Source organism: Acromyrmex echinatior, chromosome 16 (assembly GCF_024713525.1).
Source record: "Acromyrmex echinatior isolate Ae372 chromosome 16, ASM2471352v2, whole genome shotgun sequence".
Taxonomy (NCBI): Eukaryota; Metazoa; Arthropoda; class Insecta; order Hymenoptera; family Formicidae; genus Acromyrmex; species Acromyrmex echinatior.
Window position 1 is genome coordinate 7,652,135 of NC_141867.1, and position 23,216 is coordinate 7,675,350.

Below are 23,216 nucleotides of genomic sequence, written 5' to 3' on the forward strand. Positions count from 1 at the left end.
TTAGAACATGAAAAACGTTCAAAAATTCAGTGTCATCTTAAAAATATTACGGAGAACTGATTATAGATATATCAATTAAAAAAAAGAGAAAGTTACATAAGAAACAAATCGCGTTTACTGACACTTTATGCCAAATTGTACCTTCAATATTTCATAATTAAATATCAACTGTGTTAATATCGCGCTTTTTACTGACGGGAAAATTGTCACGTCTCCATATCGTCGCTTTATCTCCAAGACTACGTTTTGCAGTGCATACCGAAGATAACACGCGTATCTTTTTGCATGTGAAAGCAGTTTTGTGAAAAAATATTCTAAGCAAAATGAATAACAATAAATAAAGGGCAAAGTAAAAGTCAAACACATTTTAAATTGTAACACAATTAAATAGAATATATTACAAATAAAGAAAAATAAAAATAAAAAACAGTTTAAAATTCAAATGTTAAACTATTTTTTATTTTTATTTTTCTTTATTTGTAATATATTCTATTTAATTGTGCTACAATTTAAAATGTGTTTGACTCTTACTTTATTTATTGTTATTTATTTTGTATATAAAAAATCCTTCTATCTGTTAAATGATATTCTAAGCAAATTCACATTACAAACATAAATGCCAGCAAAAGATGTTGGTGTGGCTTATATCATTATCAGGACATTTACAAACATAATCACGCTTTCTATACTTGTATTCGCATGGTTATACGAGTGACCCTTTCCGTTCGGCAAGAACACCATCATGTACAATTTAGCATAACAATTCCGTATATACTTTGTTCCCGTATGATCTTCTCGTTTCACGCTATCTTGTTGTCGTGGCGTCGAGGAAATTGTCAATCATTCAAGTAGAAAAGAAAAAAAGAATAAATCTTTTGCGTTGGAGAAAACGCGACTCCGCTACTCTTGTTCATGAAACACGTTTTCGTTTCCGTTTGTCGCGTAGACGATGTCCAGGACGCATTTTCTGGAAAGCGAACATCGCTCTTTGCGACAGGTCGAGTCTCTCATGCAGATGATTCATTCCCAAGGACCATCGAAGACGAAAGCGACGAAACTGAGGTTAACTTGACCAAATAACTGAGGCGGAATTCGCGAAGCGCGTATCATCCCTTTTTCTTCCGTTACATACCTGTGAGCAATGGCTGAACAATATCGTTTTGTCGCGAGTTGCAACATGTTCCACCGACGTCCGTTGACATTTCGAAATGTATTAAACCCCGGCGTCAGATATCTGCAGTTAAACAATCCTACCATTTGTCAATTTATTAACAGTAAAAACAAACTAATAATTAATATTTGTTTTATTTTTATTTTTAAGGCTCCTGAGTAGTCATCACAGCCATTGAATCGCGACGTCAGAAGCGAGAAATGACATGTTAATTTTTATTACGTACCATTTATAAATAAAGACAATTTGGATAGCGTAACTTATATTTTTACTTACATGCTTTTTATTACTTTTTACGATTATTTACTGACTGTCAGGGAGGATATTTTTTCGTCCATTTTTACAAATGTTTTAAAGCAATCTCGATCATTTTGTTTTTATTTATAAATGTCTTTATTTATAAATGGCATGTAATAAAAATTAACGTGCCATTTCTCGCTTCTGACATCACGATTCAATGTGGCCTGTGATGATTACTCAGAAGCCTTAACGTTAACTAGCATTACTTGATTATTTGCCAGTTTATTATTTGTTAATACTTGCGTTATATATTTCTTGTATATTAAATAAATGTTTTTTAGAATTTGTGCACACGGAATGCACAGTACAATTCTTTATGTCAAAAGAAGCAACTAAAATTTTAGCCATAATAAATAATTGTAATTTAAAAACTATTGCCCAAACTAATTCTGCCAAAGGAAAATATTGTTCTTCTATATGTGAAAATTCTGGAACATCCTGTATAATGTATAAAAACACACGTTTAATGCGTCATTTAAAAAATAAAAATCATAATTTTTTAATTTTTTACGTTATTGTAATATTTTAAATGAAAAATATTGGCATGGTGCGATTTAGGCAACGAATTTTCTCTGAAAAAAATTCTCATTTTCAATGTTATAATAGCGCAAAAAAATTATGAAAAAATTACATAAGGAAAGGAAAAGAATGCAGTTTATGTTATAAAAAATTTAAGAATGTTCATAATTTCTGAGTTATGAACCTTTAAGTGAAAAGTACGATTTCGGCAACCTTATTCCATATACAGGGTTGGCCATATTCGACGGAAAGATGTTTTTTTTTTCAATCATGGGAAACGTCGTTACTCGATCTAACATCTCTTTCCCATGATTGAAAAAAAAAAACATCTTTCCGTCGAATATGGCCAACCCTGTATACACAAAAATATATATTTTAATTGTTATAGAAAATTTTCACTAAGAAATGAAAATTAAATTATTTAAATAAAATTTGGTTACAATAACAATTTGGTCAAAATAAAATTTGATGTGCCTTAAGACAGTTAGCCTCCAATCTTCGTGCCACGTAAAACTTGCTTCCGCAAATAAAAATGAAACTAATATGATCTCTGAATGTGATCTGATGTGAACTCTGATGGATCGAAACCTATATATACTATGCCCAACACACACTCTGCATTTTCCCTCCATACATTTTAAAATATTACAATTACCAACAGCAACTATAGACTGCAGACTTTATTTCACATACAAAAAAAAGAAGAAGATAACCTTCGAAATAAGTTTTCTGCGAATTTTTTTTATTTCAACACAGAAGAAAGGAAAATCTTTTCTTTATTTTTATATTATATATAAATTTTTAACAATAAATGTGTTTTAATCAAACACTCTCTCTCTCTCTCTCTCTCTCTCTCTCTCTCTCTCTCTCTCTCTCTCTTTAAAATAACAAAAACAAAATTAATTTGGGCTAATAAGAGACAACGCGGAAGGAGGTGCGCAATAAAATTTTTAACAAGTAAAATTATTACTTCATTTGATATATAGATGTCTTCTTTATTTACAGTCTTGACAACTCATTAAACATTTCGATTCTCTTTCGAGTCTTCTTCAGCAATATTCTTATTCTATATTGGATTTCGCGACAAGATAGTCACTCACAGATTGTCAAAATTTTTTAGATCCACTTTGTAGGATTAATTATTTACAATTACAATCATTATAGATTGACATAAATTTATATATCTAATTAAACATAAGTAACGTGTCGAAAAAAAATGTTATATTCATTAAAAGTAAAATTAAAAAGTAAAAGTATTTGGGAACCTTCTTTATTCTTGAGATCAATCATCAAGAAAAAAAGGTGATTTTCTGATATTATTTTTGATGATCCTACTTCTAATATTTATAAATATGGCCTCATGAAGGTTCTCTCTTATTTATTTAGCAAAAGAATATTAAATCAATCGCACGTTTTCCTTACCCTTGAAGAATTTATTTTTAAAATTTGATCCAATTCTACTTTCATTAATTAATTGAGCGGTTATTCAGTATTGATGATTTTTTAGTATCGCGGCAAAATAGACTGATTGTGAATGATATTTTGGAAGCATTTCTAGTGTGTAAGAGTAACAATAAATAAAGATTGTAATACAAAAATATTAATAAAATATTTATTTAGTGCATATTATCAATATTATATTAAAATAATTTAAAAATATCTGAGTATCTTTATATTTTTAAATTTGTACGTCTGTATAGAAAAATGATTCTAACAGTTAATAATACTGATCAGTAATATTTAATCAGTAATGCTAACAGTATCAATATTTTTAGTATTTTTATAACCTTACACGATCAGATATTATTGACAGTATATATTTTTTACACTTTATTTTTACATTATCTATTGTATTGCATGTGATATACTGTCAGGGAAGTAACTCGTTATATATACTTGTAACGAAGTTATAGTTACAAGTTACTTTTTTGATAACTTTACTGGTAACTGCGTTATTTTTTTTTCTTTGGTAACTGTAATGGTAAGTTACGAAGTTACATTTTTTTGATAACAGTAATAAATTTTATAGTTACTTTTATCGTTACTTTGCACATGATTGGACACGACACGATACGACACAAGCCACTTACACTGTAAAAAAATTTCTTTACACATATAATAGATATAAAATAGATTACATGATAAGTTCTATATATATATATATAAAATCATGCAATTTTACAGAAATTACGTAAGTCCACAAAAATTATGTAAATTTTATTGTATAAATATATTTTATTTTATATTGAAAATTATGTAAATAGCAGGATTAATTTGAATATTTTCTGTAATTATCTAAATTTTAGTAATATAACAGAAATTTTTCGCTTATTACTGTTAAATGTATAATAATATATAGTGCGAAATCTATTGTCATATTAGCGTTCCTGTAACTACACATACACATTGTAATTGTACTTCCACAAGCTTAGTTACAAACCAAGAAATTATTTTTATTTGAAAGAAAGAATACGCTATATTATTAGGTAGAATTTTTTCAATTTTTCTACAAATGCTACATAATTCAGATTTTGTTTGCCCAAGATGTTTATAGGCGTCTTGTCATTCTACACGTAAGTATTTGAAAATAAAATTATATTTGAGTTTGTCAATTCTTTCTATTTTTATTTGCATATTGCAAATTTACAAATGTGTGGTCGTTTACAACTATTATATGGCTCAAAATTATCCACTATAATAGTTGTAATTTTACATAACAATTTTTTACAGTGCATAACGTTTGAAACTAGAGGCTTGTTCGTTGTGATTGGCGGTTATAGATATTAAAAAAAAATAACGGGAAAGTAACGAAAAGTTACTTTCTCAACGGTAACTGTAATGAGTTACTTTTAAAAATTGGTAATGGTAATTTGTTACTTTTTCTTGAAAATCAAGATCACTAACAGTATTCTACAGCAATATTAAGTGCACATGATTAATAATATTGTGAATAATATTTGTTAATATTGTGTGCTTAGTTTACATCGTGCATTTGATACGGGCATTAACTAGTAACTTCTATAATTATCTTAACTTCGACGGTAAACATATATATGATATGTGTATTTAATTAATCACTTTGATGTATATTGTATCAATTTAGATTTTACATCATTCTTTGAATACATCGCTGAAATTAAAATAATTTAATAGAAAGTTACTAGTTAGTACGCGTATCAAGTGCACAATGTAAACTAGGCCAGTGAAATTTATTCAAATAACTATATTATTTGTATTTTATAAAAAGTTCGATTTTTCATAAAATACTATAATAAGATAATGACAATAATTGTCTTTTTTCGAATTATAAAATGTCAATTACATGTTGAAAAACTGACAGATATTTTATAAAATTTAAATAGTCTTGACTGGCTAAGACTGTGTTCCGACAGTCTTATACAGCGTGTATTTGAAATAACGCCCACTAATCATATAATGCTATTCCTAATAAAAAAACTAAGTCGAAAAGTCTTTTATCATTTTGCAATTTGTATGATTAGTGGGCGTTATTTCAGATATACCCTGTATACTATCTGACTAAGATATAGATATAATTATTAGTAAATGTAAATAATAATAGTAAATTATAATAGTAAATAATAACAGTAAAAAAACAGAAAAAGTTGATTTCTCTTTACTTTTTCTAAAATTTTCATGGATCCAAATGTATAAAAAAAGTCGTTATTTAATTTATGTTATATATTTTTATTATGCATGTTACGTTACATGAAAATTTATACATATAACACGACATACAGCATAATTATAATCAATTAAGCATTTAAGAATATTTATAATAAAAAACTGATATGATAATCTATTTTTAAATTTTCAATCACTATATGCTAATAATATGCACTCAAAATACTATGCACTTCAGACCATCTCGGACTTGTACGAACTTGTTGAATAAATAATAAAAGAACATTTCGGAACCGCATCCGAATGGCGAAAATAATCGATAAAATCGGATTTAACCGATCACTTATTATGCTGTATGTTGAAATGATTTTCGAAAATATCATGCCGTGTTGTAAAATGTATATAAGATATTTTATATGTTTATCATTATTTAATGTCTATTCTATAAAGAATCATAAACTACCAATTTTAAAATTACTGAAATTTTATATTTGTTAAAAATTAATCAAATTTTATATTTTAGTGTAAAAATATTAATAAATCAAAGAGAATTCCACAAAATTCTTTAAAATATTATGTTTTTCTACAATCATATAATTTTCAAGGTAAATTTTAAGAGGAAATTCTTTGCTTTTATTCCACGAAGAACCATTACGAATAATATTCGAGTAAGTTCAGTCCATGACCAAATATCGTGTCCATCAAACATTGCGTTTTCCTACAAAGATCAACAATGTTTTCTCATTCCACTCCGTTGCAAGTTTGTAAGTATCCCGTCGTAATTAAGCAAGTGGAAGATACGCGGCAATGACGACTTTGATATTCAAGACGATACAAAATTTCATGGTGTCCAGCTCCATTGAAAACAACGCGTAGGTAACCGCGGGAAGACAACACGCTTGCATTGTTATCGGCTGTTCTTATCGTCTCGCGTTCCTCGTAGTCGCACCGAGACGGCTTTTATCTCAACTCACGCCACTAACACGGGATTAAATGTTCTCGGATATGCCGCATCTTCATTTTTCGCGTTAATTATTTTTTTTCATAGTCGATGTCCGATAGTTAATCCGATAGTTCAGCAATACAATGTATGTGTGGTCTCGATTCTAATAAGTAGACCCAGGCAATTATATTCTCGCATATAACGATGTAAGCAAATCGACGTGATTTGTTTCGATAAAATCTCTCGAACGGCGGCAGCAGCAGGTTTGCTACCTTGGTGCATTATTTGCCTCGGCAGGAAATTAGGCTACTAATTGCGTATCGGCCAATAGTGCAGCGTTAAACTAGAAATTGCGGATTCATTCCATCTCTTTTGACGTGATAACCGCAAAGTTGTAGTATCATGACGCCATTAACTCATCCTACAGTCAATTTTAATTGGTACACGCCATATAGCGAACATTAATTACGTTGAGATTGTATTAAATTGAAATTGAAATTGAAATTTAACATTCATGAAATCACGTGAAAGGATTGTTAAGATTTATCGTAGTTAAACTCTTTCCCGGTTGTTGGAAATTTTCTCCGTGTTGCTAACGAGGAGAAACCGGAAATGCGGCTATTCGATCGACGGTATACTCACGGGAAGTCTGATCAGTCAACAGCTACTGTCGTACACCATGAAACCGATCCCGTGTTTTTGGCATCAGACACGTTTCCCGTGGGCGGTCGAGAGTGGACCGTCGGATTATTCTTTTGCTTCCGCGGTCTCGCACGGGATATTTCGGAATCGGTTTCCGGCACCGCGAAATATATAAGTTTGGCCTGTATGTGGATACGAGACTTGGAGGGTTATTATTAGCGGCGAGTCGGCCACTTTTCGGAAACGTGCGCCTACGGATATCCGTTGACCTGGCGAATTAAGAGAGCAGAGATCTCTCGCACGCTGATCCACCTGGCAAGCTCTCGCAGAAAAGTCTGCGACGAGGAAACGAGAGCTGACATTTTATATTGGAAATTTGAGAAAGTAAGCAATTTGTTTTAACAAATTAAAATACAATGGTACAAGCTCAGTTGAATAAAACAATTAAAATTAAACGAAGGACCACGAGCCAACGCTGGTTATTAACTACGAAATTACTTTAATATGTAACTCTTGTGAATCATATAATATATAAAAAAAAAACATTTCAACCTATCACTGGATCATAAAAATTCGTTTATTATTCCTTATTTCAAAGCATGACACTGTTTTAGAGCTACTATGTAGTAGTTTTCATCCTCTGATAATGCCAATATTAAAAAATGGACAAATTTTCTAAAGATTTATTTTAAGGGATTTTTGGATTCGACAATTCAAATTTGATATCAGAAATAGTAGATCCAATATAACGGCTTAACAATTTAAATAAATTTTCATGAAACTGGCTAATTGTAAGATATTTTTTAACAAAAGTAATAATTGAAAAGTATAAAACTTATGTATAGAATACAACGATGAATCGAATAAGACGTGTATATATATAAGCGGCGAATAAAGTTTATTAAAGATGAAGCGTAAGTTTTAATTTGGCGGTATGTAGTTACTGATAGGTATGAAAAATAAAAAACGTCATAGTGACGTTCCCATCCTGTAAAGATTAGAGATCCTATAACAAAATCCTAAGATGACAAATTTTTCATTAGCCCATCATATTGTCATCTTCAGTAAATTAGAATGACTAAGTTAAAATGAGATAGTACATTAAGTGAAAATCGACCGATGAAATTAAATACAAATGAATAAATAATGCCACATTCTATAATCTAGCCGAGTTTTATTCCGAGAATGTTATACAAATATACGTTAAATAGAATTAGAATCTAATTAGAAAAGCGAATGAATGATTGAATTGAACGGCTTTCACCTCGAGGAAGTCGAAAACGTCGGTGACAAGATAGCAGTCGGCAAGTGCCAAGTCTACCCCTTTTCTTTACTCTCGTTTGCTTATCTCTTTCTACCCCCTCTCTCTCTCTCTCTCTTCAATCGTCGCTCAATCGCTTCATTTCTCTCACGCTCGTACACGCTCGAAGGAAATGTCAAGTCGGCGGAGCCGTTTCCATGGCTGCTATTTCTGCCAGGTGGCCGATGCCCGAGTCTAACTAACCGTCCGTCCGCCATTTTCCCACTCGACGTTTTTGGTTCAAGATTAATTAAATGCGTCTGGAAATAGTTACGGTCGTCGGAGCCGCGAACGGACCGCGGAAGCGAAGGGCGCGGGCGAGAGTCCCACTGGTAGACTTCACGCACGGTTGGGTATCCGCAGCGCGCGATGTTAATCTTCGCACGCACCTCTTCTGCCAGGAGCAACGAGAGCAAATTAATAGTAGACGTACTTAGGTCGCGATCGAGGCCTCGCGAGAAATTTCTTGGCAGATTTTTATTCTACTAACTATTGTATTATTACTGTTCTCTCCATCTGCAAGCTAGAACCTATAATGGTAGAAGAGAATTAATATTAAACTGTCGGGAATTTATAATAAAAGTATCATCAATATAGAAAGATAAAAGAAGCTAAAATTTTAGGTACAACGAATAAGCAAAGTCAAGACATTTCGATTTGGTGCTAATTCTAGGAGTGTTGATTCGGTATAATATCAATGTTTTTACTCCATTAGTGTTTCAAAGCCACGACAGCGACTTGAGGATAGGCAAGTGCTGCAAAATGAAAGTGACCAGGGAAGCTTCTAGACGAACCGAGGATGGATCAAGACTTTGGGACGCTGGGTCACGTTCAAACTGAATGGACCTGGAGGCTCATTCATAATCGATACACTTGCGTGATTTCAACCTGGCCGATGGTGCCAACGAAAATTCATTGAGCTACGAGATATTCCAGAAACCTTCACCTCCCGAACGAGATATCAATTCATTTCTGCAGGTCAGGCACTGCGCCACCTTTACAGGCCCAGAATCCAATTTAATATTAGAAATTACTTTTGAGTAAAGACTATGAGAGAGAACAACAGTGTTTCTAATACTCCAAATAAATAATTCATCTCTACCTTCTAGTATTAAATGTAAAGGCATCTCGTTGCACATAGTCTCTTGTTATATTTTCAGCAAAGAAAACAGAATTTTTGTATATTTTTCTTTGCATGCATATATTATGTACTGACATTTTACTTCTGAAAAGTAAGCCTTGTACGCATTTATGTAAGACTCGAAGTTCATGGAGCATAAATGTTAAATATTGATGATATTTACAAATATAGGATCGGCGTCTTAATGTCGCACGTGTTTCGAAGGGAGAATAGTTAGGGTCTACCAGCTAAAGATAGCAGTCAAAAGGGTCACTTCGCAATTCCTTCTCTCTCTCTATCTCTCTCCTTCCTTTCTTTTATTTCCTGACCTTCTTCGTTTTCGCTCGCCCTCTCTTACTTTTAAGATCGCAATTTATAGAAACACTCGGCACCTGTCACCTTTCCGCGGACTCACCGAGGACACGCGCATTCTGCCTCCATCTCGGCACCAATCACAGGAATAACCGACGGAATAGCCTCGCGTCCGACGGAGAAGAAACAGCGGCAAAGGAGCAGAAAGGAGAGAATACTTTGAAACATCTCACCGCATCGCAGTGCGTCAAAACAACGCGCGTTTGAAGCGACGAAATGTCTTCTAGAGAAACTGGAGGAAGAAGATTCATCTTCCATCAACCGTGTTATTTTGAAGAAGTATTGCCGAGAATTTACCACAAAACGAAGACTCGAGAATTGAAGACACAATCATCTTTTTGCTTTTGTTATTCAACGAAAAAATAACTTTGCTAGTCTCACAAATTTAGTATTCATAAAAATTTTTTGAAAGTATGCAACAGTATCTTCCTGCCATCCAACGTGTATCTACCGAAGATATCACAAAATTTGCTATTATAATTTTGTTTCGAGCCATTAAATCTTATAACAAAAAAATCATTATAATTGATTTTTAATTATGACGTCAAAACTAGAAGGGCTAGATATATTTAAAATTTAAACTTATATTTAAAATACAATATTTGAAATACAATTTGTATTTTGTATTTTATATTTCAAATAAGAGCATAAAAAACCACAGCACAAGTTATAGTTTGTGATATTTAATTATTATTACATTAATTAAAAAATTAATGTTTTAATATAATGTTTTAATTAATGTAATAATAATTAAATATCACAAACTATAACTTGTGCTGTGATTTTTTATGCTCTTATTTTTTATATGTGTTAATATTAGAACCACGTTAGTTTCAAGATATATTTCAAATACTTTAATGATGTATTTTGCCTAGTCCTGTTTAAAATACACTGTTTAAAGAATGAGTATAAAGAAATAAGAAATAATTATTGCCTCTTCTAGAAACTCTAATGCAAGTATTATAAAATAAAATTTCTGCGTAACGTCGCAGCGTTTCAGACTCATTGAAAAAGTACAACATTATATATTATCATAATTAAAAGTTTAACAAAATATTTTGTATTTTAAACATTTGGAAATATTTTATTAGGTGTTGGAATTAATTCGTAGCGTTTTACAAGTGATGGGAAGTACTTTCATTAATGTATTTTTTAATGCTCATGTGAAATAAATAACATTCTTTCATTAAAAAACGCTACGAATTAATTCCAACACCTAATATATTTTGTAATTCAAATATTAAGATTGACAATATTTTGTATTTTAAATTAATAATGTATTTTGTCCAGCCTTACGTTAAAATAATGTTATTTTAAATAAAATATGTTCCTTAAGTTAATATACTCTATTAAATACAAATATTTTTTTTTTTTATTGAAAAACATTTCTATTTAAATATATTTCGAAAGAATTTTTTATTATGTCGGGAACCTGAAGTACAATTTGAAAGAGTCTTCGAAGTTAAAAAATTAGGTACATTTATAATCTTCAGCAGGCATGGATATCGACGATTTATCATGCCTCGTTACCCTGTACGACACGTGCGACATCCAGTTCCTGATTACACGACAACACTCGTTAGTACACGGAACAGCGAGCGCGACGTTAACAGGAAGCGCGCATCCGCGTGACCCGCAACAGGCGCCATACCCTTTAAGTATTAACAGCGGCACTCGTTCTACGTGATCCTCGTGCTTACAACGTGATTCCGTGCTATCAATCACGCGATCTTCCGTTTCATAATCATCACGTTTAACATTAATGCGTCGACGACGATCGAAGGCTCGCGTAAATCCGCACGTCGTAGGAAGGCGAGACCGCCCGCTGAACAATTCGACGCCGAGCCTGTCGAGGCTCGGGCTATAAAATAGATATACAGCGCACCTCGGAATTACCAAATTTATACAAGTGGGCCGTAAATCAATTCGAAAATGATCCTGACATTAAATTAACAAGATGGGAAGTTTGATTTCGACCATTTGAGTAATAAAAAGAGTGACGTATCTTCCTATCTATTGAGCGCCACGCTTTAACGAAATTTATCGTTTCCTTTGTGCGTGCCGCCACGTACTGTAAAGGGAACGGGGATGCAGCCTTGGATGCGGCGATGTCGATCGGCGTCGATTGCAGTTGGGAAGCGTTCTGAATTATTTGCGAGCCTGGCGACGTCTGGGACAAATATGCCACCCTCGCGCCGTTTACGCGTCGAAAGCAAACACAGACAGCAAAAAGCAATCTCGGTCGTAAAGGGCGATGCGTCTACCGCGATTCGTCGTTATCGCGTCGAAGTAAAGAACGTTGCGACGCTAACGTAAGCCGTAGACTTGGGACGTTTACTTTGAAGATTAGACGACATACAATAGAACTCGAAGTAATCGATTTCGTATTGCGAAGCAACGTTTCGTATTATAGCGTATTATCAGCGTTTTGCACCCTTTTTTAATTCGCGGATGATAAAATTTGTCATTTTTTATTTTATCATATTAAAAGTGATTAACTGCAATGATGATATTGCTTTAAAATAAGAGTAAATACAATATAATTTAGGCCATTTCCGAAATATCTTTACTTCGTGTCTTATTTGCTTTTTTAATTTATTTTTAAATTTTTTTCTATGATTACAGTTACTCTATGATAGTTAGTTACTATAATGAAATTGCATTTTTAATATTAAAATTCCAAAATTTTTATGAAATTTAAAATATTTCAAATTCATTTTTTGGAAAACTTCATTTTCTGTTATTAAATCGTAGAGATGGTAAATGAGTGATATGCATCTATATACGTATTTGATATTTCTGTATTATATCTAATATATCAAAAGATTATTTGTTTCATTTGATTAAGATTTTAAGAAGAACAAAGTTAGACTATATAAATAAATAAAAATAGAGTTAAATGATAGATATTTAGTTTAAAGATATAATTAAAATATTTTCTATCTAAAATTTTTTTTATACAACAAAATATAATTTGTTCTATAAAAAAAAACGAAAATGTGAAGAGTGAAAATTTTTATGTATTATGCACATACATAGAAAAAAATTGATTGACCTTCTAGGAATCTATCATTAACTGATAAGTCTAAAATACTCTAAATAATACATAATATATTTAAACATTAGAGAAGTAATTTAGAAAAAGTTCAATGATTTTATGATGAGAGATCTATAATAAGAGTCACACCATACGATAGTCAGTTTATTGATTCGCTAGATTTTGTCAATCCCCGCTTATGTTTAAATCACATTAATTTTAGATTTTGACAAAAACGCGATTTATGATGCAACTCTTATTATATATAAGTAACTTACATGTGAATGTAAAATTAAATTTATCTAATAATAAATTTATCTATTTGTAAGTATTATTTAAAATAATCTCATTTTAAGAAAAATTGGGACATTCTGATCTCAAAAATAATTTTAAGTTAATTCAATCTTAACTTAACTTTTATTAAGTTAATGCTTTATTTCTTCAACTTTTAACTTAATTTTACTAGTCATTAATTTTAACTTAATTTAGTTTAAAAAACACATTAAGTTATCTAATCCTGGTACACCATAATGCATATCATTATTACAATAAATAATACTAACTTCGCACAATCTTAAATTATCAAGGATCTTAATGCATTCTCGCCCAAAGCAGCATGGGAAATTTGACCAATGTGTATCCTTTATCAGGTTTATTAAAATATCTATGTACAAAGTGCTTCTCTATTTAATGCTTTCCTCATTTCAGGTACACTTTGAGCCATCAGATATATTGGTGGTAGGTCGCCGAAAGGAAGTAAAAGAAGATGTGATACCATCACGTTTTTGCCATTGCCTCTCTAAGAATTTTTGCAAATTTTAAGCAAGAAAGCGGAAGGAAGAAGAAGTTCATGTGTTAAAATAAAACTAGTTACTTCAGAGAATTTAAATCATAATCAATATATAGAATGTACCGATATGTAACTTCTATTATCCGACTCCTACTCGATTATTTCACTCATGGACGGTTCATATTAAGATTGGATTATCAAAAGTTTACATTTATTTCTATTGTCGTATCCGTGTTATATGTAATGAATTTGGTGAACTAATATCCACTAGTGCATAATAAATCCGTTTGTACACTGATATAATCTCTATAAAAATAAAATGCAAATATCTCATAATCGAATTATAAAATACAGATTTTACTTAACAGCACAATAAAATGTATTGAGAATTTCATAGTTTAATCCATTTTTATATTTACAGTTTTTCAGTATATTAACATCTTTTTAATAGAATGAGCATCAAATTATTATTAAAATTCCTTGTCAATTTAATTCGTAATATTACTACAATAGCTTGTGTTTATAAATTCGGAAAACCAATTCGGCATGCCAAGTGTTCGAATGACTACAAATATGGTATATATTTATGCAAGTACATATAGTACATATAGTAATTCAGATTGAATTATTTAAGCATTAAAGATCTGACTGACCATTATTTATTGTTGAATTTTCAAATGTACGGTCCAGTAAAAAATTCTTATTATTTTATATTATAAATATTTCCTAATGCTCGCGACTAAAGCCTGTCGCGCAGTTTCATTATGTTAATTGTGTCACAGTTGTAGTAATCATTCATTAAGAATAAAGATGAAATATTTTGCAAAAGAATTCCTCCTTGCAGACTTATAATGTCACGCATGCATGTAACGAAAATTAAAAATGGCCAACTGGTAAAACTCGTGCGGTAAAAAACGTTTGCAAAGTATCGAGAATAATTTATGTTTGCGGATTGACGGATATTAATTGAAAATAGCCGGTTCCTTCTAACCTTCCGACGAGTCGCTTTTCATCTCGTAACCCCGATTTTCTGCGCGACTTCGTCGCGTAACGTTGACGATATATGACGACGCAGCGACACAATCCTATTTTTGCGAGTGCACCAGACAGTTGGACGTCTTCTCCGGCGGTTCTATTTGCGTATCATAGCGAGCCGCGAGCGACGAGACGTAAAATACAGACGGCTGCTCGGGCATTATTAGCCCTATGTCTGTTGTCCGCGAAATTTAATATAAAGGGATAGTTTTCGTTTTGCAGCTGTCGCCGTCTCACAGATTTTACTCGTTTGTGTATCGAGATTCACGCGCTTTTTCTAGACGCGAGAAATCGTTATTCTGTGAACGATCATTTAAACCTCTGCAAACTGGTAATTGATTAATTTAATCATGTTAATATTTTATAATTGCACATGGTGCAAACATTGAACTTTACATTAGAAATTATTTTGTAAAAAAAGATAGGAAGGATTAATATCGTTATAATAAATTTAATTAGACTTAATCAGTGACATTTATATGTTTGTCACGTACATATTTACTTAAAAGTTCTTATAAATTGTTATCCTTTTTATTTGATGTCAGCCAGTTCAGAATATCAAGAAAAAACCGTATCAGTCTGTCTATCTAAACTGTGGCGCCAGAGAGATCAGGATATTCTAATGACAAGCAGATTCTCATGTCGCTACACCAGTATCTCTTAACGAGACATGTTACGTTAATAAAAGTTAATTTCATTATCTTTCTGATCAAGAAGATTCGTCCCTGTAATACGATACAACTTTTGCTTTAACGGCTGCGAAGTTAATCGTGATACCGGAGAAACATGCCCCGCGGGAGCTGAATACATCGCTTTTTAGCATTAAAGCTAATGGCTATAATAAAGAGTTCTCCCGGTAAGCACGGGCGGTTTGTCGTTTTAACATAAAAATGTTGTAATGCGAAAATTCCCACACGTAACTGCGTACTCTCGACCTTCTTTCCGGACTACCAATTCTTTGCAGTAATTGTAGATTTTAATTGTAAGATCTGATAAAAGGCGAGAAATCGCATTGCCAGATTCTGTCCCGTTCTCACGATTCTCCCTCCCCTCCTTCTCTCTCTTTCTTTCCCGCTCTTTTCACGACGATAACAGAGATGTCGTCCATTTGTTACTATTCGCCAGTTTTATGACTAGTCTACTAGTCACGTTGTCACGCGAGAGGAGCCATTGTCGCGAAACTTATTCACATGCGATCCTGGATTTAGTGGTCGTTTACGTCAAAGAGCCACGTCTTACCAGTCATATTTCTTCTCCGAGCGACACTCGAGATCTACTCTTGCTTCTCTTGAATTCCATTTCATTCCAACCAAGTGAAAAATATTTTGTACTTATGTTAAAACCAAGTCCTTGTTCAAACTTTGGTGTTAAATTTTTAACATACTCCGTTTGCGATACCTTTCAAGAATCAGGCTCTGCAGTTTTTACTATAAGCGTACTCGCATATAAAAAGACAGAAAAATCTTGATTATTTATTTCAAACAAAATCTTATCACAAAATTTTATCTGCGATCAACGTGGGTCGCTGAGGACACACACATTTATATTCGTCCTTGCAACGAAACAAACCGCATCCTTTTATTATATATTACTAAATTTATTTAGAAAGGGATTCTGAACCTGGAATCTGTTCGTTATCTCAAAATTCACAATCGGAAAAATTGACAGCGCTTTAAAAGACCCTAATGGAGGGTTAACTTAGATTTCATGCCAACTGGCAAAATTTATAAAGCAATTCCGTCCTCACTCCAGCTCTCGTAATGTAATTTTAACACGCGGTTTACTTCGGCTCAGGTATCTACAGCTCGCATCGCACTCGCCATGCGTGTTTCAAGACGAGGGCGTTCACGCATTAAGTATAGTGCGCACGTTATATGCGCGGCTAATCCGCCATTTCTTTCCAGCGTCAGCCACGGCGAGGGGTTGCACTACCGGTCTAAATTCGCGTCCGCGTAAATCATCGTACTCACGCACGTGCGTGCCCGCGGCCACGCGCCGCGGTTACACCCTCCTACACCTCGCGTCTTCGTTTTTATTCCTCCCGGCTCGGCTCGGCTCGGCTCGCGCGAGCTTCTCCGCGCCTGCTTGCCTGTCCGAAGACCGCCGTATCGCGTCGTGCGTATCTCTTTACCCATGGTTAATCCCTTTGCTCCGCTTCGCTTCGCATCGCAGGCAAGCGCGTTATACACGCTCGGGGCCGCGGCGAACGTGGGGATTGTCCGTCACGAGGTTCACAAAGCGAGAATGTATGTTGCGTTGCGAGTTGATAGTTACAATTGCAAAATACCCGCGGCTAAGTCTAGTAGTGTCTAGTAGTATCTACTATTTAGAAATCGTTCCGACATCTTAGACGGAGAAAGAATTGACAATCTCATTGGTCAGTTGATTGAATTGTTTAAATGTAATTTTCTGTATGGAATTTCTATACGGACTAAGTACTGAATGATAACTTGAGCCCAGCAGATACCGGCCCAGTCATTTTAGACAGTCGTTTATCAGTGATGACTCAGTACTGACTGACAGAACTTGGGCTGTCATTTGCCAGTGATGGTCTCAGTATTGATTGACAGAACCTTTGTCGTCAGTTGACAGTCGTAATGTTGGTTTCGTTGTATTGCTGGCGATCTGCTGGTGACTTTCTGGCGACTCTTGTTAAGGGAATACTGGAGCGACGACCGAACTTGATGGATGTCAATAAGATTTTTTAATCCAGTTTTTCATATTATCCTTCTCTCACTCGCATGCACCTATCCTTATCTAATGCATTGCAGCACTATCTCTTGCGAGATCGAGTATCTACTGAAGACAATGCTGCTCAAAGTCTGTAATTACTGCTCTATTTACTATTCTAAGACCCGGTCGCATCAACGTTACTTTGACTTAAGCGAGATTTAAAGCTTCATCTGTCTCATTTTAAAACGAAAGAGAGACAGAGACAGAGAGAGAGTTTTAAGCCTCGCTTAAAGTCAAAGTAACATTGGTACAACTGGGCCTAAATCTTTAACAAGCATATAACATGTGAATTACGTGAATTTATCCTATATTTTTTTTCTAGGCTTTCAATCTTAGTTCTACAAATCAAGTATTGTTCGTTCAAGTAATTGAAGTAATTTGAAGGTCCGCTAGATATTTGTGCTATTCATATGAATATCAAACTTTTATATCAAGCAAGTTTTAACCTCAAGTAACAGCTATACAAGTCAAAAGTAAGTGGATCTTTTCATTTTCATATGATTTTCTCGTGAAACTCACTCTATTCTACAAATTAATTCTTTAAATTCTATTAATTCTATTCTATTAATTCTATATAAATTCTATACAGTCTATAAATTAATTCTATAAATTCTATAAATTAATTTACTCTATTCTATAAAAAAATTTTGCAATCCTAAAGCTAATTTGAAAATTTTAATTGCACTGTAATTCGTGATAATTGTTATCGCTTCCTTAATTCTGTGAAATCTAGAATAACAGTAATCGGCAATGTGAAATGGAGGTCAAGAAATAATGAATCGACACAAATAATAAATAGAGATTACAGAAAGATTGGAGTAAAGGAAAGTCTTGAAAGAAAATACTGAGAGTGGCGAGACAAAAGAAGAATTAAAAACAGAAAAGCCAGAGATAAGTGACGAAATGAGATGAACACATCGACTCGATCGACAGATAAGAGTTAAGGAATTAAATTCATTTATAAAAACGAGGAATCGTTATGACGTAAATAAACTGTGTAAAACGTAATTTAATTTATTGTTAAATAATCTTAAAGATTATTAGTTTATATAATCGCGATACAACTAGAATAGACCTTACAATTCGCGATAGAACTTACAATTTTTTCACATCGTGTCCACAATAAGACTTAACGAGAGACTACTTCTCTCGTCGTTTCGCAATCGAGCCTTTTCTCAAACATATTTTTTATTAAAACTTTTTAAAATTTAACCCATTGAGGCCTTCACTTTCTATTCTCTTAATTGATCGTTTGATTAATGATCGAGCAATGATTAATGGTTGTCGGTGGCGACGACAATAACAGCTACGATAATGACAATAATAACGCATAATAAGCGCATAGCTTTTTGCCGGCTTTGCTGGCTCTAATCATACAGATGCATGTTGCGATATTATCGTGGAGAAACGGCATCTCGTCGCTCACGCGCTCCGGCGAGAAAAAAAGCGTGGAAAACGATTAAAAGTCCAGGTCGAGGAGCTCTCGTGCGCTTAAGCGCAGCCGGTCGTGGCACGTGAGCGGTGCTCCGCACGCACGCACGTGAGCACGTGCGTGAGCGCGATGATTTACACGGTACGCGGATTTAGAACGTAACCCGCCGGTTGTTCCTCGGGCGTACGTGCGTGCGTGCGTGCGTGCGTGCGTGCGTGCGTGCGTGCGTGCGTGCGTGCGTACACCACGAATATGTTCGTGCACAAAACATTTTAAGCGAGCGTTAAAAATAACGTTAGCCCACGAGGTAAAAAAGCTCATTATGTAATGCATGCTATATTAAGTAACACACATTATCGAACTCTCTTCAGTTGGAAATGTAGAGAGAAATGTCTTGAGGTAAATATTGCCGCTTTCGATGGAAATTATGAAATTATATCTCGTATATCCTTTGGGGATTCTTAATTCCAAGTTAAGATCCACGTGATAATTTTAAAAAAATTGAGCATTTTTTTGAGCTGGAAAGAAAATGACTTTGGATTATTATTGTATATTGAGCCTTAGGAGATACGAATAAGAGGTAGGTGTTATTCTTCTTGATGTCAAATCAAATTGATGTGAAAGCACATTCAAACGGGATATTCACGTATTTATGGTGGGGAAAGCGCCTATTTTTTTTTTCTGAACGCGTCATTTCGACGCACCGCAGTTCTTTATAACGAACGTACTTTTTCTTCGAGCGAGAACCCCTTCGCTACTCGGAAAAAGGAAGCGACGTTAATGTCGCACGACCCGGCTGGTAGACAGTGCGACCGTGGAGGACCTTGCCCATCGTCTGCCCTTCATGTGTTTGAATTTAGAAGAATTTAGTTCTAGGAAAGAGACTGCAAAGGGTTTCACCAGCAGTCCATTTCCACGTGCTGATCATTTCGCGTCACCCTTGTCTAGCACGAAAGTTAGCTCTCGATCCCTCGAAGCAACATGTTCTAGATACAAAATTATTTGTCGGATAATTTTTCTGTAATATTGGATATTTTGTAACATAATTTAAGTTTGCGCATCGTCATTCCTTGGCTTCAATTAAGTAACACAAATAAAAAAAACGTGATTTCGAATAGTAACTATGAATTAGTTAAGTAAACGTTATCTTATCAGTCATCAAAAATGAACTGTCATAAAAAAATTGTCAAAATAGTCATACAGCTGAAAAAGTTATCGATTGATTAAATAATATCGACAAAAAGAACATTTAACAACAATGATATTCTTGTTAAGTATAATTTCTTTCTATCGATATTATTTGATAAATCAATAATTTTTTGCCAGGTTAAAAAATAGTTCTTCCTTTTTCCTGGGAAAGTTTTTAAATGAGGGTCTTTTAAAATAAGGATAAATTTATATGTATTACATGAAAAAATTAATAATATTAGTAGTGAGATAATAAATTAATAATTGAATAAGAAATTAAAATAAAATAAATTAAATTAGTAACAAGATAGTAAGAAAAATTTAATAATTTTTAATTTATTTATATTATAATTTAAGAAAAATATTAAATTGCAGATTTAAAAATTTTTAATTAAATATTTAAATAGTATATTATATAAATAAGATAATAAATATATTGAGATGCGCGAGTATTGAATTTTAATAATTTTTTATACTTAAAAATGTGTGTGTGTGTGTGTGTGTGTATGTGTGTTTAAAAAGCTAGAAAAAGACTAATAATATGCTCTAATAATATATGATGTACTCTAATAATATATGAACTCTTTAAGTACATTATACCGTAGCGACATTTTAGCGCGTAAGGTCGTCGTTCCCCGCAGAGCTATTCTGTTCCACGTATCACCGTGCTCGTTTTGCCCGTGGCGAACAGAACATAATGAGGGAAGCGAGAATAGTCCTTAGAAAATGAAGCAAGGAGAATCGCTTCAGGAAAAGATGCCTCTCGAGTGCCCGGAGAGATGACTGACGAACGTCGCTAATGAGAGAGCGCGCGTGCGTTCCGTATTTTCCTCCTTCCTGAATGCGAACCTTTGAAAATTCGGTTAACGACTCGAGCGAACAACGAGTCCCCGTCTCCCTGTGTCGTCTTCCAAATTCCTTTAGTCACGAATCTCCCAGTGCTTCCTTTTTTTTTCCTCCCTACAGAGATGCGCGAGAATTAGCCGTGCAAAACGCGAAGCAATCTTCTCCTCGAGTCACTTGAAGCGCAAAGTGGGAGGTATTTTCGTCGCACGTATATATTTTCCTAAGAAAAATTGCCGAATATTCGGTGTCCCGGGTTTTTACGATGGCATAAAGCAGGAGCGAGCTTTCTCCCGGCAATATAGGTGGTGTCATTTAGAAATCATGGAGGCAAAAAGGAAGATTTACTTTTAATGTGTCCCTCGCGGGATGAAAAAGATCCGTCGCGGCGAATCCCTTTTTAGATCCGCTTCGGCGATTCCTCAAAGAACGAGGAGACGTTATCGTTTGGTGTACATCGTTCTCCGAATAATATTCTCTTTTCCCCTTTCGCCGCGTTCTGATCCACGAATGTTTGATCTCGCTGGAAATAGGAAACCAGCGGACACGCTCGGTTTCTCTGTTTGACATTTGCTCGAGTTAGAGTTGCCTGTGGTCGGAATGTACTATTCACAGGGTTGGGTAAATTAATGTTTTTTTTTAAACTAAATTAAGTTAAAGTTAATGGTTATAAAATAATGCTTATAAAATTAATAAAATTAAGTTAAAAGTTGAAGGAATAAAGAATTAATTTAATAAAAGTTAAGTTAAGATTGAATTAAGTTAAGTTTAAAAAAAGGTTAATTTTGAAAAAAATTATTTTTGAGATCAGAGTGTCCTAATTTTTCTTAAAATGAGATTACTTTAAATAACACTCTTACAAATATATTAGATATATTAAATTTAATTTTATATTCACATGTAAGTTACTTATATATAATAAGAGTCACACATAAGGCGTTTTTGTCAAAATCTTGCGAGAGAAAAGGATATATGTTTGCATTATTTCTTTTTCTTTAACCATTATCTAACTTTCTTTAACTTCTGAAACGTCTGCTCATGCATGTTTACGATTACCTCGATTAGATATTTGTACAAAAAATATACGTAAAAATTTAGAAAATGAATGAATGTGCAGTACTGTTCTACGACAATTCTTCATCTAAGACTCATTTCATATTTATGTTGCTAAAATATAACGTTTATGATGTCTAAAATTAGTATGATTTAAATATAAGTAGGAATTGAAAATTTAGCGAATCAATAAAAACTGACTACCATATGTAACTCTTATTATAGATCTCTCATCATAAAATCATTGAACTTTTTCTAAATTAATTCTCTAATGTTTAAGACTTTATAGAAAAAAAAATATTAGCATTAAGAGAGATAGAAAAATTTTTAATTAAAAAAAAATTGATAAATTAAAGTTTAAAAGTAACTAAATTAAGTTAAAAATTAATGCATTTAAAATTAACTAAGTTGAGTTAAAAGTTATTAACTTTTTTTTTAACTTTTAACGTTTTAATTAGTTACTACCCAACCCTGACTATTCATATTCAATTACGCATCGCGTGTGCAGTACATTATAAAACGAAAATGGAATACAATCTTTTTTTACATGAAAGGGTAGAATAAATTTTAAAATGCGCATTCGAACTTAAGTTATAAATCGTACGTGATATTTAGCGATGAGCGATATATTAGATGAGAATTTATCGGTACAAGAAAATAAACCACTCTGTATGTGGAAAATCAAGTGATAAGCCTATCCTGTAGATAAGGAAAACGCAAACGGATTGGTGTTGCATTAAATGCAGCAGCAGATGGTTATACTTCACAGATGATGTATCATTCAAGATGACGTACTTGTGCGTGTACACATAAATTAAAATGCATGCAATTCATCAAAGTTACTCATTAAAAATGTAGATATGTAATTGATAAAGATGATGAAACGTTCGCATGATTTGAATGTAAGTGATAATTTTATCAACTCAATCTTTAATGTTTTTATGTATATTATCCTTCCCCCTCTTTATGAATATATTTCCCTTTTTTGAGAAAATAATTTTTTAAGTTGTAAAGTAAGAGAACGATAGATATAAGTAATGTCTATATACAGTGCGTTTTAAATGATGTCAATATTTGAAGAGGTAAATCTATATAT

The 23,216-nt window shown here is 33.1% G+C and overlaps 2 protein-coding genes across 6 annotated transcripts in view; one reads left to right on the forward strand and one right to left on the reverse strand.

Annotated features, from left to right (window-relative positions):
* LOC147907109 (uncharacterized) overlaps positions 1-23,047 on the forward strand; it is a 105,374-nt gene extending 82,327 nt beyond the window's left edge. For both annotated transcript variants that reach the window (XR_015547815.1, XR_015547816.1), the window contains 2 exons: positions 13,755-18,077; positions 18,338-23,047. The gene's annotated coding sequence lies outside the window, so the exon portion shown is untranslated. The remainder of the gene's footprint in view (positions 1-13,754; positions 18,078-18,337) is intronic.
* The window catches only part of LOC105147052 (nicotinate phosphoribosyltransferase), a 31,840-nt gene that overhangs the window by 8,370 nt on the left and 254 nt on the right, over positions 1-23,216 (reverse strand). For 3 of the 4 annotated variants that reach the window (XM_087414813.1, XM_087414811.1, XM_087414814.1), the window contains exon 2: positions 1,133-1,234. In XM_087414813.1, the coding sequence (XP_087270939.1) occupies positions 1,133-1,202 (70 nt within the window). In that variant the 5' untranslated portion in view covers positions 1,203-1,234. Of the gene's footprint in view, positions 1-141; positions 336-1,132; positions 1,235-23,216 lie in introns of those variants that run through there. The other variant, XM_087414812.1, reaches the window with a different exon arrangement.